We start from the raw sequence: 15,734 nt of genomic DNA on the forward strand, positions 1-15,734 counted from the left end.
TCCGGTACTGCTTGCCATGCAGTAGCAGAGAAAACAGTCTATGACTTAGGTGACTGGAGTCTCTGACAATTTTATGGGCTTTCCTCTGACACCGCCTATTATATAGGTTTTGTTACAGGAAACTTGGCCCCGGTGATGTACTGAGCCATACGCACTACCCTTTGTAGCGCCTTACGGTCAGATGTCGAGCAGTTGACATACCAGGCGGTGATGCAACCGGTCAGAATGTGCCTGGTGGTGCAGCTGTAGAACTTTTTGAGGATCTGGGGACCCATGCCAAGTCTTTTCAGTCTCCTGAGGGGGAAAAGGTTTTGTTGCACCCTCTTCACAACTGTCTTGGCGTGGTTGGACCATGATAGTTTGTTGGTGATGTGGACACCAATGAACTTGAAACTCTTGACCCGCTCCACTACAGCCCCGTAGATGTTAATCCTTGTATTGTGCAACATTTGCCCAATATTTTCCTCTAGGATTTTGCATGTGCTTAGCTCCATTACGTTCATCGCTTTATCCTGAAATACTCCCCAGTCCTTAACGATTACAATCATACCCATAACATTGCACAACACACCACTATGCTTGAAAATATGGAGAGTGGAACTCAGTAATGTATTCTTACCCAAATATAACACTTTGAATTCAAGGGAAAAAAGTGAATTGCTTTGACACATTTTTTTTGCAGTATTACTTTAATGAATTGTTGCAAACTGGATGCATGTTTTAGAATATTACTTTTTTAAAAGGCTTCCTTCTTTTCACTCTGGCATTTAGGATTGTTTTGTGGAGCAACTACAATGTTTTTGATCCATCCTCAGTTTTCTCTTGAAACTGTTTTAAAGTCACCACTGGCCTCATGGTGAAATCCCATGAGGCCAACTGAGTTATGAAGGACGCCAGATTCTGGGTGTGTTGACACCGCATCCAAAGTGTAATCATTAACTTTACCATGCTCAAAGGGATATTAAATGTCTGCTTTTTAAAAATTAACCATTCTTTACGAAGCTTTGGAAATCCTCCCTGGTCTTTGTGGTTGAATCTGTGTTTGACATTCACTGCTCGACTGAGGGGCCTTACAGATAATTGTATGTGTGGGGTACAGAGAGGAGGTAGTCATTCAATAATCATGTTAAACACTATTATTGCACACAGAGTGAGTCCATGCAACTTATTATGTGACTTGTTAAGCACATTTCTACTCCTGAATTTAAATATGTTTGCCATAAGAAAGGGGTTGCATACATATTCACTTTTCATTTTTAATTCATTTGTAAAAATTTCAAAAAACATAATTCCCCTTTGATATTATGGGGTATTGTGTTGAGGCCAGTGACAAAACAAGCCTAATTTAATCAATTTTAAATTCAGGCTGTAACACAACAGAATGTAGAAAAAGTCAAATGGTGTGAGTACTTTCTGAAGGCACTGTAGTTGGCAGAAGATTAATTAAAGACTTTGTTCCTACCAACACAGAGAGACGGAGAAGGCATATATAACTTCAATTCATCATGTGAAATACAGGAGTAGGCCTATATTTTTCAACCTAATAACATGGCTGCGGGTGAAAATAATTGATTTATTTTACTAACACCCTGGACAGAGACGATCATCTTGCCACATTTAGTCTGCGAATTTCTATTAAGCCAAACAATATGACATTTTTATAATCTGGGTATCACGTTTCAGGTAAGACCCAAATGCAGACTGTGTTGAGGTAACAATGGTCCTTACAGCAACAGGGGCAGGCAAACGACAGGTCAATGCAGGCAGGGGTTGATAATGCAGAGTAGTGGCAAAGGCACAGGACAGCAGGCAGACACAGGGTCAGGTCAGGAAGAGGTCGGAAATCAAGAGTAGGGGCAAAGGCACAGGACAGCAGGCAGGGGCAGGCAGAGTGGTCAGGCAGGTGGACTCAGAGTCAGGACAGGCAATGGCCAAAACCAGGAGAGCGAGGAAAAGAGAAACTGGGGAAAAGCTGAGACAAAACGCGGATTGACTTGACAAACAAGATGAACAGACAGGGAATAAGTGGGGAAGATGGGCGACACCTGGAGGAGGGTGGAGACAAGCATAAGGACAGGTGAAACAGATCAGGGTGTGACACTGGGGAATCCTATTTGTCAGTTTAGTTACATCAGTTGTAGTTTCGAAAGCTGGTCTTCTTACTTAACCCTGTCGGACACGATGTTATTTCCTGTTTTTCAAGAAGGATGTTAAAAGGCTGATTAAAAAGTATCTCATGTTGATCTTAACCAATTTGAAAGCTATTTGGGGGTTAAAGTACAATGTGGCTGAATGTTCAAATACATTTCCATAGGGTTCTCATCAAGGCCCTTTACGTTTTTTTTCTCTCTCTCTCTCTCTCTCTGTCTGTCTCTCTCCCCACCTACAGTATGTGCCAGAGACAAGAGGCACGTACTGTTTAATGTTCATCAATGTGTCAAGACGTAATTAATCAAAGCCCAACTGGGTGTCTGTGAGGAGCAGATGGAGTGAGACTCAGAGCTAAAATGACTTGCCTTGCCTTTTGGCTTCATGCTTCAAGAGAGCCTGGTCTCTTTCATTACTCAGTCACAAAAAAGACATCTTCACCGAAAAGTACACCTTGCCAAGACAATTTACTAGCAAGACTAGCTTACCGTTGCAGCACTATGATAACTATAAATACATGGCTATTAGTCACCACGATCCGACAGCGCACAACAGTAGTGGGGTAGAGCCTGTGGTGCCATCAGGACTCAACTTCTATGCCCTTTTCATGTTCTTTTGAGTCCCTGTGGCAGGGTGATAGAGAGTGGGGGGAGGAAGGGGTGAGAAACATTGCTCATATTGATGGGCTCAAGTAGTTACATTTGTGTTTTTGATGTGAAGGGCCCTTCTTGAGCAGACGGGTCAAAAGCCCTCAGATGTTTCCCTCCCCCTCCGAGTAGTGTAGCTGTCTGACGGGAACAGTGGAACTGCCTTTGATATGGTTGTGTTCACCCAAAGAATCATGATGAAAGCCTGACCTCTAATCTCTCCCTGCTTGTTGTCCTTTTCTCTGAAGGCAAGGAGAGGAAAGCTCACAGGAGTCTGCCTCATCACTAAACAACATGGATCTTCAGAGAAGTCCCACTGCTTCTCCCACATGCTAAACTCCATCTACTGTAAATGTCTGGAATACCAGCACAAAGACTAGTGCTTGGACCTGAACCCAACACATCTTTTCATCTTTGGAGTTGCATTTAGAGTGTAAGGTCAACATGCTAGAGTAAAGCCTACAGGACTTCAGAGACTCGGGGAGATCCATAAAAGGTCCATAAAATATTAATGTTGAATTACCTTTGCGGGCTATTCGGATGCAGTTTATTCTGCTTTCCTGAAAAAAAGAGAGAATACAGAGATCAGAGGTGGGAACATTGCCAATGCTTTGCATTCTGTAGAATGCAGAAACGATGAACCTAGCATTATATACTATTTTGGCTGAACCATAATGAAAATGTTATTTTGACAATAAAATCACAAAGCACATTATCTTCAACAGATGAAAATTAGACAAACATTCACTGTTGGATTGTCTTACATCTTTAGAGACCAGCATATTGGATTGAAATACACTCAAAATAGAGCCCCATGAGTGGAATACTGAGGAGGCATTCAATCGGCTAAAATGATAGTCACTTACAATGATATATGACCAGTGAATGTTAATCAATATGAAAGGCAAGAGTTGAGGTGAAGTGTTAAAAGAGAGAAAGGAAGATTTTATGAAAGGGAAATTAACTGAATTGAGAAGATGGCCCTGGACCAATATGCCGCTATAAAAAGGAATTAATTTCCTTCAAATTTCAGCTGATGACATCTTGGTGTTATGAAAAGGACCTTTGTCAAACAACACTAATGAGAATTAAGACCGTAATCCAATTCCGTCTTGCCACCTCAACGAGGAGATACATTATCAAATTAAGATTTACAGACGCTAATTCAGGCCTTATGGGACAATTATGCAAATCTGCCCATCCGGAAAGGAGCAAGAGCCCTCCTCTCAAACTGCGGCTAAATTGCCTTTTTTTTATTGAAAACCCATTTCAAGCTGACTTCCTCCTAAACCCACTCTTAAACCTAGGCAAATGTTTTGTTCTAAAAAGTACAGACACGTAGGGAGGCATATTGAAGACATATATACACACACACACACACACACACACACACACACACACACACACACACACACACACACATATAAACGATCCTCAAACAAACTGACTAAAACATTCACACACTTTCAGCTCTCTTTTTTAGTATGAGTAAACGCTATGAAAATGTAATTGCAGGATGCTTTGGACATTCAAATACAATGGGCTCTTAGAAGACTATCAAGACAGACAGAAACCAGCCCATAAAAATACAGGGGCAATTCCTCACTGCATCAAGGCAATCATTTGCAGGAATCTATGCAGGAATCCAATGCTGATTTAACACTTGTGCTTAATACAGGCAAAACTAAATAAATGCTGTTTTTAAACTCTCGTCAGAACATTTCAGATGAACTACATGTTCACTCATTAGATGGTTCTCCAATCGAACGTGTCCCGCATATAAATACGTTGGCTTGTGTGATAATGCCCAGCCTGGCTTTCCAAAAGCAGATCTGTCAGCAAACAAATTATGAAGACTTTCAAACCATTCCGGGTGATGGGGAATAAGACTGAGCAGACTTGGTTTACTACATTTGACAGAAAAATGTGTAATGCAGAAAGTAGAGGTGATATATTTTGCAGCTCAAACCATCCATACTGGCACGTCGTCAGTCTGGGTGTAGAAGGCAGAAGAGTGGAGTTAATTGGTGATCTGGAGAGCAGAAACAAATAGCCCACATAGGGGACACTGGTGCCCTGCCGCCAACACAAACTGTGCCAGTCATGCCAGAGGGGTTGGCAGCCCTGGCAGCCATCGTTACTACAGTACACTCAGGTTAGCCTGTGTGAGTGTGCCATTAGGAGACACACTGTGACTGAAATGCTGCCCATGCTATGGTCTTCAAAGAGCCAGTCAGAATGCACCCTCTTTCAAGTGCCTCTTTACATGCATCAATCAAAGCAATTGCACAGAGGCTTGACAGCAAACCTCCAGCACATTAGCATGAGTGAATGCCAAATATTGTTAGTCTGTTTCACTTTTTAAACGTCTCTGCCAATGTTTATAAGGACCACTTATAGCCGTAATGTTGATCCTTAACAAAGCTTATTCAGATCAAAATAAAACATTTGCGCTGCTGAGATGTAATTAACCAAACACAGAAACTTAAGGAACAAATTAGGATTATAAAAAAAAATGTATTGGTCACATACACATGGTTAGCAGATGTTATTGCGAGTGTAGCGAAATGCTTATGCTTCTAGATCTAACAGGTCATATCAACAATTCCACAACAAAAACCTAATACACACAATCTAGTAAAGGAATGGTATAATAATATATAAATATAAAAAATATGGATGAGCAGTGACAGAGTGGCTAAGACGCAATAGATAGTGTAGGATAAAGTATACGCATGAGATGAGTAATGCGAGATATGTAAACATTCTTAAAGCGGCGTCATTAAAGTGACTAGTGTTCCATTTATTAAAGTGGCCAATGATATCAAGTCTGTAAGTAGGCAGCCGCCTTTCTGTGCTAGTGATGGCCGTTTAACAATCTGGATGGCCTTGAGATAGAAAAATAGATTCTATCTCTCGGTTTGATGCACCGGTACTGACCTCGCCTTCTGGATGGAGGCAGGGTGAACAGGCAGTGGCTCGGGTGGTTATTGTCCTTGATAATCTTTTTTTGCCTTCCTGTGACATTGGATGTTGTAGGTGTCCTGGAGGGCAGGTAGTTTGCCCCCGGTGATGCGTTGTGCAGACCGCACCACCCCCTGGAGAGCCATGTGGTTTTGGGGCGGTGCAGTTACCGTAACTGGTAGTGATCCAGCCCGACAGGATGCTCTCAATTGTGCATCTGTAAAAGTTAGTAAGGGTTTTCGATGACAAGCCACATTTTTTTCAGCCTTCTGAGGCTGAAGATGTGCTGTTGCGCCTTCTTCACAACACTGTCTGTGAGGGTGGACCATTTCAGTTTGTCGGTGATATGTACACCAAGGAACTTAAAAATTCCACTTTCTCCACTGCTTTCCTGTTGATGTGGATAGTGGGGCGCTCCCTCTGCTGTTTCCTGAAGTCCACGATCCTCTCTTTTGTTTTATTTTCCTGACACCACACTCCGAGAGCCCTCACCTCCTCTCTGTAGGCTGTCTCGCTGTTGTTGGTAATAAAGCCTACCACTGTTGTGTCGTCTGCAAACTTGATGATTGAGTTGAAGGTGTGCATGGCCACACAATCGTGGGTAAACAGGGAGTAGAGGAGGGGGCTGAGAACGCATCCTTGTGCGCGTTGAGGATCAGCAAAGTGGAGATGTTGTTTCCTACCTTCACCACCTGGGGGCGGCCCGTCAGGAAGCCCAGGACCCAATTGCACAGGGCGGGGTCGAGACCTAGGGTCTCAAGCTTAATGATGAGTTTGGAGGGTACTATGGTGCTGAATGCTGAGCTGTAGTCAATGAACAACATTCTTACATACAGTGCCTTGCGAAAGTATTCGGCCCCCTTGAACTTTGCGACCTTTTGCCACATTTCAGGCTTCAAACATAAAGATATAAAACTGTATTTTTTTGTGAAGAATCAACAACAAGTGGGACACAATCATGAAGTGGAACAACATTTATTGGATATTTCAAACTTTTTTAACAAATCAAAAACTTAAAAATTGGGCGTGCAAAATTATTCAGCCCCTTTACTTTCAGTGCAGCAAACTCTCTCCAGAAGTTCAGTGAGGATCTCTGAATGATCCAATGTTGACCTAAATGACTAATGATGATAAATACAATCCACCTGTGTGTAATCAAGTCTCCGTATAAATGCACCTGCACTGTGATAGTCTCAGAGGTCAGTCAAAAGCGCAGAGAGCATCATGAAGAACAAGGAACACACCAGGCAGGTCCGAGATACTGTTGTGAAGAAGTTTAAAGCCGGATTTGGATACAAAAATATTTCCCAAGCTTTAAACATCCCAAGGAGCACTGTGCAAGCGATAATATTGAAATGGAAGGAGTATCAGACCACTGCAAATCTACCAAGACCTGGCCGTCCCTCTAAACTTTCAGCTCATACAAGGAGAAGACTGATCAGAGATGCAGCCAAGAGGCCCATGATCACTCTGGATGAACTGCAGAGATCTACAGCTGAGGTGGGAGACTCTGTCCATAGGACAACAATCAGTCATATATTGCACAAATCTGGCCTTTATGGAAGAGTGGCAAGAAGAAAGCCATTTCTTAAAGATATCCATAAAAAGTGTTGTTTAATGTTTGCCATAAGCCACCTGGGAGACACACCAAACATGTGGAAGAAGGTGCTCTGGTCAGATGAAACCAAAATTGAACTTTTTGGCAACAATGCAAAACGTTATGTTTGGCGTAAAAGCAACACAGCTGAACACACCATCCCCACTGTCAAACATGGTGGTGGCAGCATCATGGTTTGGGCCTGCTTTTCTTCAGCAGGGACAGGGAAGATGGTTAAAATTGATGGGAAGATGTATGGAGCCAAATACAGGACCATTCTGGGAGAAAACCTGATGGAGTCTGCAAAAGACCTGAGACTGGGACGGAGATTTGTCTTCCAACAAGACAATGATCCAAAACATAAAGCAAAATCTACAATGGAATGGTTCAAAAATAAACATATCCAGGTGTTAGAATGGCCAAGTCAAAGTCCAGACCTGAATTCAATCGAGAATCTGTGGAAAGAACTGAAAACTGCTGTTCACAAATGCTCTCCATCCAACCTCACTGAGCTCGAGCTGTTTTGCAAGGAGGAATGGGAAAAAAATTCAGTCTCTCGATGTGCAAAACTGATAGAGACATACCCCAAGCGACTTACAGCTGTAATCGCAGCAAAAGGTGGCGCTACAAAGTATTAACTTAAGGGGGCTGAATAATTTTGCACGCCCAATTTTTCAGTTTTTGATTTGTTAAAAAAGTTTGAACTATCCAATAAATGTCGTTCCACTTCATGATTGTGTCCCACTTGTTTTTGGTTCTTTACAAAAAAATACAGTTTTATATCTTTATGTTTGAAGCCTGAAATGTGGCAAAAGGTCGCAAAGTTCAAGGGGGCCGAATACTTTCGCAAGGCACTGTAGGTATTCCTCTTGTCCAGATGGGATAGGGCAGTGTGCAGTGTTATGGCGATTGCATCATCTGTGGACCTATTGGGGCGGTAAGCAAATAATTGAAGTGGGTCTAGGGTGACATGACAGGTAGGGTGGAGGTGATATGATCCTTGACTAGTCTCTCAAAGCACTTAATTATCACAGAAGTAGTAATTTAGTACCAGTTACCTCAGCTTTCTTGGGAACAGAAACAATGGTGGCCATCTTGAAGCATGTGGGGACAACATACTGGGATAGGGATTGACTGAATATGTCCTTAAACACACCAGCCAGCTGGTCTGTGCATGCTCTGAGGACGCAGCTAGGGATGCCATCTGGGCTGGCAGCCTTGTGAGGGTTAACACGTTTAAATGTTTTACTCACGTCAGCTACGGTCAAGGAGAGCCCACAGCAGGCAAAGAAGGTGTTAAGTTTGTCTGGAAGCAAGACGTCGATGTCCGCGATGGGGCTGGTTTTCTGTTTGTAATCCATGAGATTACAAACCCTGTCACATATGTCTGACACTTTGCTTGTTTGATTATATTACAGAGAGAATAACTACACTGTTTGTATTCAGCCATATTCCCAGTCGCCTTGCCATGATTAAATGCGGTGAAACGTGCTTTCAGATTAGCGCGAATGCTGCCATCCATCCACGGTTTCTGTTTAGGGGAAGTTTTAATAGTCACAGTGGGCACAACATCTCCTATACACTTCCTTATAAACTCGCTCACCGAGTCAGCATATACTTCAATGTTATTCTCTGAGGCTACCCGGAACATGTCCCAGTCCACGTGATTGAAGCAATCTTGAAGCGTGGAATATGATTAGACCTCAGCACGGGTGCTTCCTGTTTTAGTTTATGCCTATAGGAAGGGAGCAACAAGATGGAATCATGGTCAGATTTGCCAAAAGGAGGGTGGGGGAGGGCATGTTACTTGCTCATGTACTGCATTCGAGATGCTAATAGAATTTCTTTGTGAATTTCAAATGATCTTTGTTATAATCTTCAGATACAATAAATGCAGCCTCAGGATATATGGTTTCCAGTTTGCATGAAGTCCAGTGAAGTTCCTTGAGGGCCGTCTGATATACACGGCTGTGACAATAACCGGTCGGCATTTGATTGTGAGCAATTCTAGGTCAAGTGAACAAAAGGACTGAGTTCCTGTATGTTGTTACGATTACACAATGAGTCATTAATCATGAAACATACACCCCTGCCTTTCCTCTTAACGGAGAGATGTTTATTTCTGTCGGCATGATGCACTGAAATTCCCGTTGGCTGTACAGACCCCCAGACAGCATATCCCAAGCTAGCTATGTTTCCTTGAAACAGAGTATGTTACAATGTCGGATATCTCTTTGGAAAGCAACTCTTGCCCTGATTTCATCGTCTTTGTTAAATAGGGAGTTGACATTAGAGAGTAATATACTCGGGTGGTATGCGCACCTCCAAAGCCTCACTAGAAGATCGCTCCGTCTCATTCTCCTCCGTCGGTATTGCTTTAGGTTGGCCTTTGGAATCAGTTCAAATGCACTGGGAGATGCAGACAAAGGATTCGCTTTGGGAAAGTCGTATTCCTGGTCGTAGTGCTGGTTTTGCTGGTAAGTTGACTTCTCTCTGATATCCAATAGTTCTTCCCGGCTATATGTAATACCACTTAAGATTTTCTGGGCTAACAATATAAGAAAGAATACATAAAAAAAAACGAATTACTGTAGTATCCTAAGGACTAGAAGCGAAGCTGCCATCGGCGCCATCTTGCGGAATATAAGCACAGTATACTGTATAAGACCTGAGCAGGAATACTGAACTCCACCCGAAAAATAACCAGATCATCAAAAATGCAGTGAAGTAGGTTGCTCAATGGAAGATTTAAATACCAAAAATATACTCATGCCCGGTGAGAAACACCGTCAGTAGAGAGCTTTACCATCGTTCAACTGTCAAACACATTTCTAGTGGGACAAGGGGGACTACAAGGGGGACTTCCTGAAGGTTAGGGCTTCCGAGTGCCGCAGTGGTCTAAAACACTGCATCTCAGTGCTAGAGGCGTCACTACAGACCCCGGTTCAATTCCAGGCTGAATCACAATCAGCCATGATTGGGTGTCCCATAGGGCGGCACACAATTGGCCCAGTGTCATCCGGGTTTAGCCGGGGTAGGCCATCATTTTAAATAAGAATTTGTTCTTAACTGACTTACCAAGTTAAATAAAACCAGTTTTTAAAAGTTAATCACATTGTAGACCTGGGCCAAGGAATGAGGCAGGCCAAAAACCACCCAGATAATAAACGTTGCCTGACATACAAGTCCAGAACATTCTAACAGCTCTCCCTGCTAATTTGAAACTATCTCAGATCACCAGAGTTTTGCTGTAGTCAAGTGATAACCTTCAAATAAATGTCAACCAAATCACAATGAGGTTACTGTTCCTTTAAGAAAGACCATACATTATCAAACAAATCAGGTACATCATGACATTGCTGTTAGAATAGCAAGCTAGGGGAATCTTAATCGTCATAAAATGAATCCAGCTATCCAGCCTACAGTGTCTTCGGAAAGAATTCAGACCCCTTGACTTTTTCCACATTTGTGAGGTTAGAGCCTTATTCTAAAATGTATTCAATAGTTTTTTCCCTCTTCAATCTACACACAATACCATATAATGACAATGCAAAAAAAAGTTTAGACATTTTTGCTAATTTCAAAAAATAATACATTTACAAAAGTATTCAGACCCTTTACTCAGCACTTTGTTGAAACTCCTTTGGCAGCAATTACAGCCATAGTCTTTTTGGGTATGACGCAACAAGCTTGGCACACCTGTATTTGGGAATATCTCCCATTCTTTGCTGTAGATCCTCACAAGCTCTGTCAGGTTGGATGGGTTGTCTTGATGCAAGGCTATTTTCAAGTCTCTCCAGAGTTAGATCGGGTTCAAGTCCAAGCTCTGTCTGGGCCACTCAAGGACATTCAGAGAGTTGTCCCGAAGCCACTCCTGAGTTTGTGTTGGCTGTGTGCTTAGGGTCGTTGTTTTGTTGGAACCTTCGCCCCAGTCTGAAGTCCTGAGTGCTCTGAAGCAGGTTTTCTTCAAGGATCTCTCTGTACTTTGCTCCGTTTATCTTTGCCTCGATGCTATCTAGTCTCCCAGTCGCTGCTGCTGAAAAACTCCCCCACAGCATGATGCTGTCACCACCAGGATTCACCTTAGGGATGGTGCCAGGATTCCTCCAGACATGTCGCTTGGCATGCAGGTCAAAGAGTTCATTCATCAGACAAAATAATATTGTTTGTCATGGTCTGAGAGTCGTTAGGTGCCTTTTGGCAAACTCCAAGTGTGCTGTCATGTGCCTTTGACTGAGGAGTGGCTTCCAACTGGCCACTCTACCATAAAGGCCTGATTGGTGGAATGCTGCAGAGATGGTTGTCATTCTGAAAGGTTCTCCAATCTAAACAGAGGAACTCTAGAGGTCTGTCAGAATTCTCATCGGGTTCTTGGTCACCTCACTGACCAAGGCCCTTCTCCCCCGATTGCTCAGTTTGGCCGGGCGGCCAGCTCTAGGAAGAGTCTTGGTGGTTACAAACTTCTTCCATTTAAGAATGATGGATGCCACTGTCTTCTTGGGGACCTTCAATGCTGATGAAATGTTTTGGCACCCTTCCCCAGATCTGTGCATCGACACAATCATGTCTCGGAGATCTACGGAAATTCCTTCAAACTCATGTTTTTTTTGCTCTCACATTATTGTCAACTGTGGGACCTTATATAGACAGGTGTGTCCCTTTCCAAATCATGTCCAATCAACTTAATACCATAGGTGGACTCCAATCAAGTTGTAGAAACATCTCAAGGATGATAAATGGAAACAGGATTCACCTGAGCTCAATTTCGAGTCTCATTGCAAAAGGTCTGAATACTTATGTAAATAAGGTATTTCTGTTTTTTATTTTAGAAATTTGCAAACATTTCTAAAAACCCGTTTTCGCTTTGTCATTATGGGGTATTGTGTGTAGATTGCTCATCCATTTTAGAAGAAGGCCCCCCACATAACAAAATGTGGAAAAAGTCAAGGGATCTGAATATTTTCCGAAGGCACTGTATATCCCGTGAGTGGCCCTGCCATATACTTATTCTGGCTTTACATTATACACTGTAGCGGTATTGTTAGAGAGGGGTAAAGATAAAGATTTTGTTTGGGTGCCAGGTATTAACACTGCCGAAAGGAAAAGAGTAGGATAGATAGAGTAATCATCCCAGACACACACACACATCAGCAGAAGAGACTGCCTAGAGTGTAGCCAGCCATTGGAGAGAAAAGATAAGACACACCATATATATTTTTTTCACCTTTATTTAACCAGGTAGGCAAGTTGAGAAAAGAGTTCTCATTTACAATTGCGACCTGGTCAAGATAAAGCAAAGCAGTTTGACAGATACAACGACACAGAGTTACACATGGAGTAAAACAAACATACAGTCAATAATACAGTATAAACAAGTCTATATACGAGGCAAAAAAAGCCATGGTGGCAAAGTAAATACAATATAGCAAGTAAAACACTGGAATGGTAGTTTTGCAATGGAAGAATGTGCAAAGTAGAAATAAAAATAATGGAGTGCAAAGGAGCAACATAAATAAATTAAATACAGTAGGGAAAGAGGTAGTTGTTTGGGCTAAATTATAGGTGGGCTATGTACAGGTGCAGTAATCTGTGAGCTGCTCTGACAGTTGGTGCTTAAAGCTAGTGAGGGAGATAAGTGTTTCCAGTTTCAGAGATTTTTGTAGTTCGTTCCAGTCATTGGCAGCAGAGAACTGGAAGGAGAGGCGGCCAAAGAAAGAATTGGTTTTGGGGGTGACTAGAGAGATATACCTGCTGGAGCATGTGCTACAGGTGGGAGATGCTATTGTGACCAGCGAGCTGAGATAAGGGGGCATGCCAGAATAAGGGGGGACTTTACCTAGCAGGGTCTTGTAGATGACATGGAGCCAGTGGGTTTGGCGACGAGTATGAAGCGAGGGCCAGCCAACGAGAGCGTACAGGTCGCAATGGTGGGTAGTATATGGGGCTTTGGTGACAAAACTCATTGCACTGTGATAGACTGCATCCAATTTGTTGAGTAGGGTATTGCAGGCTATTTTGTAAATGACATCGCCAAAGTCGAGGATTGGTAGGATGGTCAGTTTTACAAGGGTATGTTTGGCAGCATGAGTGAAGGATGCTTTGTTGCGAAATAGGAAGCCAATTCTAGATTTAACTTTGGATTGGAGATGTTTGATATGGGTCTGGAAGGAGAGTTTACAGTCTAACCAGACACCTAAGTATTTGTAGTTGTCCACGTATTCTAAGTCAGAGCCGTCCAGAGTAGTGATGTTGGACAGGCGGGTAGGTGCAGGTAGCGATCGGTTGAAGAGCATGCATTTAGTTTTACTTGTATTTAAGAGCAATTGGAGGCCACGGAAGGAGAGTTGTATGGCATTGAAGCTTGCCTGGAGGGTTGTTAACACAGTGTCCAAAGAAGGGCCAGAAGTATACAGAATGGTGTCGTCTGCGTAGAGGTGGATCAGAGACTCACCAGCAGCAAGAGCGACCTCATTGATGTATACAGAGAAGAGAGTCGGTCCAAGAATTGAACCCTGTGGCACCCCCATAGAGACTGACAGAGGTCCGGACAGTAGACCCTCCGATTTGACACACTGAACTCTATCAGAGAAGTAGTTAGTGAACCAGGCGAGGCAATCATTTGAGAAACCAAGGCTGTCGAGTCTGCCGATAAGGATGTGGTGATTGACAGAGTCGAAAGCCTTGGCCAGATCAATGAATACGGCTGCACAGTAATGTTTCTTATCGATGGCGGTTAAGATATCGTTTAGGACCTTGAGCGTGGCTGAGGTGCACCCATGACCAGCTCTGAAACCAGATTGCATAGCAGAGAAGGTATGGTGAGATTCGAAATGGTCGGTAATCTGTTTGTTGACTTGGCTTTCGAAGACCTTAGAAAGGCATGGTAGGATAGATATAGGTCTGTAGCAGTTTGGGTCAAGAGTGTCCCCCCCTTTGAAGAGGGAGATGACCGCAGCTGCTTTCCAATCTTTGGGAATCTCAGATGACACGAAAGAGAGGTTGAACAGGCTAGTAATAGGGGTGGCAACAATTTCGGCAGATAATTTTAGAAAGAAAGGGTCCAGATTGTCTAGCCCGGCTGATTTGTAGGGGTCCAGAATTTGCAGCTCTTTCAGAACATCAGCTGAACGGATTTGGGAGAAGGAGAAATGGGGAAGGCTTGGGCGAGTTGCTGTTGGGGGTGCAGTGCTGTTGACCGGGGTAGGAGTAGCCAGGTGGAAAGCATGGCCAGCCGTAGAAAAATGCTTATTGAAATTCTCAATTATGGTGGATTTATCAGTGGTGACAATGTTTCCTATCTTCAGTGCGTGCAGTGGGCAGCTGGGAGGAGGTGTTCTTATTCTCTATGGACTTTACAGTGTCCCAGAACTTTTTTGAGTTAGTGTTGCAGGAAGCAAATTTCTGCTTGAAAAAGCTAGCCTTGGCTTTTCTAACTGCCTGTGTATAATGGTTTCTAGCTTCCCTGAACAGCTGCATATCACGGGGGCTGTTCGATGCTAATGCAGAGCGCCATAGGATGTTTTTGTGTTGGTTAAGGGCAGTCAGGTCTGGGGAGAACCAAGGGCTATATCTGTTCCTGGTTCTAAATTTCTTGAATGGGGCATGTTTATTTAAGATGGTTAGGAAGGCATTTAAAAAAAAATAGGCATCCAGGCATCCTCTACTGACGGGATGAGATCAATATCCTTCCAGGATACCCCGGCCAGGTCGATTAGAAAGGCCTGCTCGCTGAAGTGTTTCAGGGAGCGTTTTACAGTGATGAGTGGAGGTCGTTTGACCGCTGACCCATTACGGATGCAGGCAATGAGGCAGTGATCGCTGAGATCTTGGTTGAAGACAGCAGAGGTGTATTTAGGGCAAGTTGGTTAGGATGATATCTATGAGGGTGCCCGTGTTTAAGGCTTTGGGGAGGTACCTGGTAGGTTCATTGATAATTTGTGTGAGATTGAGGGCATCAAGTTTAGATTGTAGGATGGCTGGGGTGTTAAGCATATTCCAGTTTAGGTCGCCTAGCAGCACGAGCTCTGAAGATAGATGGGGGGCAATCAGTTCACATATGGTGTCCAGAGCACAGCTGGGGGTAGAGGGTGGTCTATAGCTGGCGGCAACGGTGAGAGACTTGTTTTTAGAGAGGTGGATTTTTAAAAGTAGAAGTTCAAATTGTTTGGGTACAGACCTGGATAGTAGGACAGAACTCTGCAGGCTATCTTTGCAGTAGATTGCAACACCGCCCCCTTTGGCAGTTCTATCTTGTCTGAAAATGTTGTAGTTTGGAATTAACATTTCAGAATTTTTGGTGGTCTTCCTAAGCCAGGATTCAGACACAGCTAGAACATCCAGGTTGGCAGAGTGTGCTAAAGCAGTGAATAGAACAAACT

General features: G+C 43.2%; 1 protein-coding gene across 3 annotated transcripts in view; it reads right to left on the reverse strand.

The window, feature by feature from the left end:
• Window positions 1-15,734, reverse strand: part of LOC110490335 (receptor-type tyrosine-protein phosphatase U) — a 338,326-nt gene that overhangs the window by 75,131 nt on the left and 247,461 nt on the right. For all 3 annotated transcript variants that reach the window (XM_021563676.2, XM_021563683.2, XM_021563669.2), the window contains exon 13: window positions 3,319-3,355. In XM_021563676.2, the coding sequence (XP_021419351.2) occupies window positions 3,319-3,355 (37 nt within the window). The remainder of the gene's footprint in view (window positions 1-3,318; window positions 3,356-15,734) is intronic.

The sequence above is a fragment of the Oncorhynchus mykiss genome, chromosome 2 (assembly GCF_013265735.2).
Source record: "Oncorhynchus mykiss isolate Arlee chromosome 2, USDA_OmykA_1.1, whole genome shotgun sequence".
In the NCBI taxonomy this organism is placed as follows: Eukaryota; Metazoa; Chordata; class Actinopteri; order Salmoniformes; family Salmonidae; genus Oncorhynchus; species Oncorhynchus mykiss.